The 1,009-nt window shown below is 62.3% G+C and overlaps 1 protein-coding gene across 1 annotated transcript in view; it reads right to left on the bottom strand.

The window, feature by feature from the left end:
• Nucleotides 1-761, bottom strand: part of FAM120A (family with sequence similarity 120 member A) — a 36,980-nt gene extending 36,219 nt beyond the window's left edge. Inside the window, exon 1 of the mRNA XM_072421225.1 lies at nt 38-761. Within this exon, the coding sequence (XP_072277326.1) occupies nt 38-630 (593 nt within the window). The 5' untranslated portion in view covers nt 631-761. The remainder of the gene's footprint in view (nt 1-37) is intronic.
• Nucleotides 762-1,009: the final 248 nt, after the last annotated feature.

Here is a 1,009-nt window from a genome sequence, read left to right as displayed (position 1 = left end):
AGGGCAGTGCTGGGATGGAGCCCTCGCTGGGTGTCACATAGAAGGGCTGAGGCCTCCCATAGAACAGCACAGTATCAGGGGTCCTCTGCCTGGCCTGAGGCCTATCGGGTGGAGCCATGGTATGGCGGGGTGTACGGGAGGCCGTCCCTCGCTCACCTTGATATGGAAGCGGATCAGCGCCAGGCGGATGCAGTGGGCCATACAGATGGGGGGCAGGAACCAGACTTTGGGGGGCGGGGTGCCCTTGTTCTGGATGTGGCTAATAATCTGCTGGCCGGTCTGGCGCTCGTTGCTCTGGCGCTTCACCCACTCATGGAGCCGGGCCTTGTCCAGCGCTCCGTTGAAGAAGACGAACAGCTCGATGTTGCCGGCGTAGCAGGCCTTGGCCAGGGCGGCCAGGTAGCCCAGCATGTGGTTCCATTGGCCGCCGCTCACCCAGTCGGTGTAGAAGCCGCCATAGAGCCGATGCAGACAGTTGTCGGCGTCGATGAGGAGTCGTAGGGGAGTCTGTGGGGGTCTCTGTCGGCCGCCCCCCACCAGACTGCCCCGGGCCAATTTTTGCAGCTCCACCGGAACCACCGCGCCCGGGCAGCGCTTCTCGATGTAGTCCTGGAAGCCGTGCACCCCCATGGCTGCGGCGGAGGGATGGCTGTGCGCTCGGTGTCTAGTGGCAGAGGAGGTGCGGGGGGGTGTTGGATGATTTGGGGGGGCTCTGCATGGCCGCGGCCGCCATGTGCTGGATCACAGAGCCATGTCCGGGGAGGTGTGTGGGAGAGGGGGACCGGAAACCGGAAGGGGCGGAGCCTCCTCTGCTCACTCCCAGCCATGGCTGCCGACTGCTTGCTACATCCTACTGAGACCTGTGTATAACACCTCCTCCCCATACACCTGTGTATAACACCTCCTGCCCCATACACCTGTGTATAACAACAACCTGCCCAAAACACCTGTGTATAACACCCTGCCCCATACACCTGTGTATAACACCTCCTGCCCATACACCTGTGTA

The sequence above is a fragment of the Pyxicephalus adspersus genome, chromosome 8 (genome assembly GCF_032062135.1).
Source record: "Pyxicephalus adspersus chromosome 8, UCB_Pads_2.0, whole genome shotgun sequence".
Classification (NCBI taxonomy): Eukaryota; Metazoa; Chordata; class Amphibia; order Anura; family Pyxicephalidae; genus Pyxicephalus; species Pyxicephalus adspersus.
The sequence above is the reverse complement of the archived record's forward strand: the minus strand, read 5'-3'. Positions and strand labels throughout refer to the sequence as shown.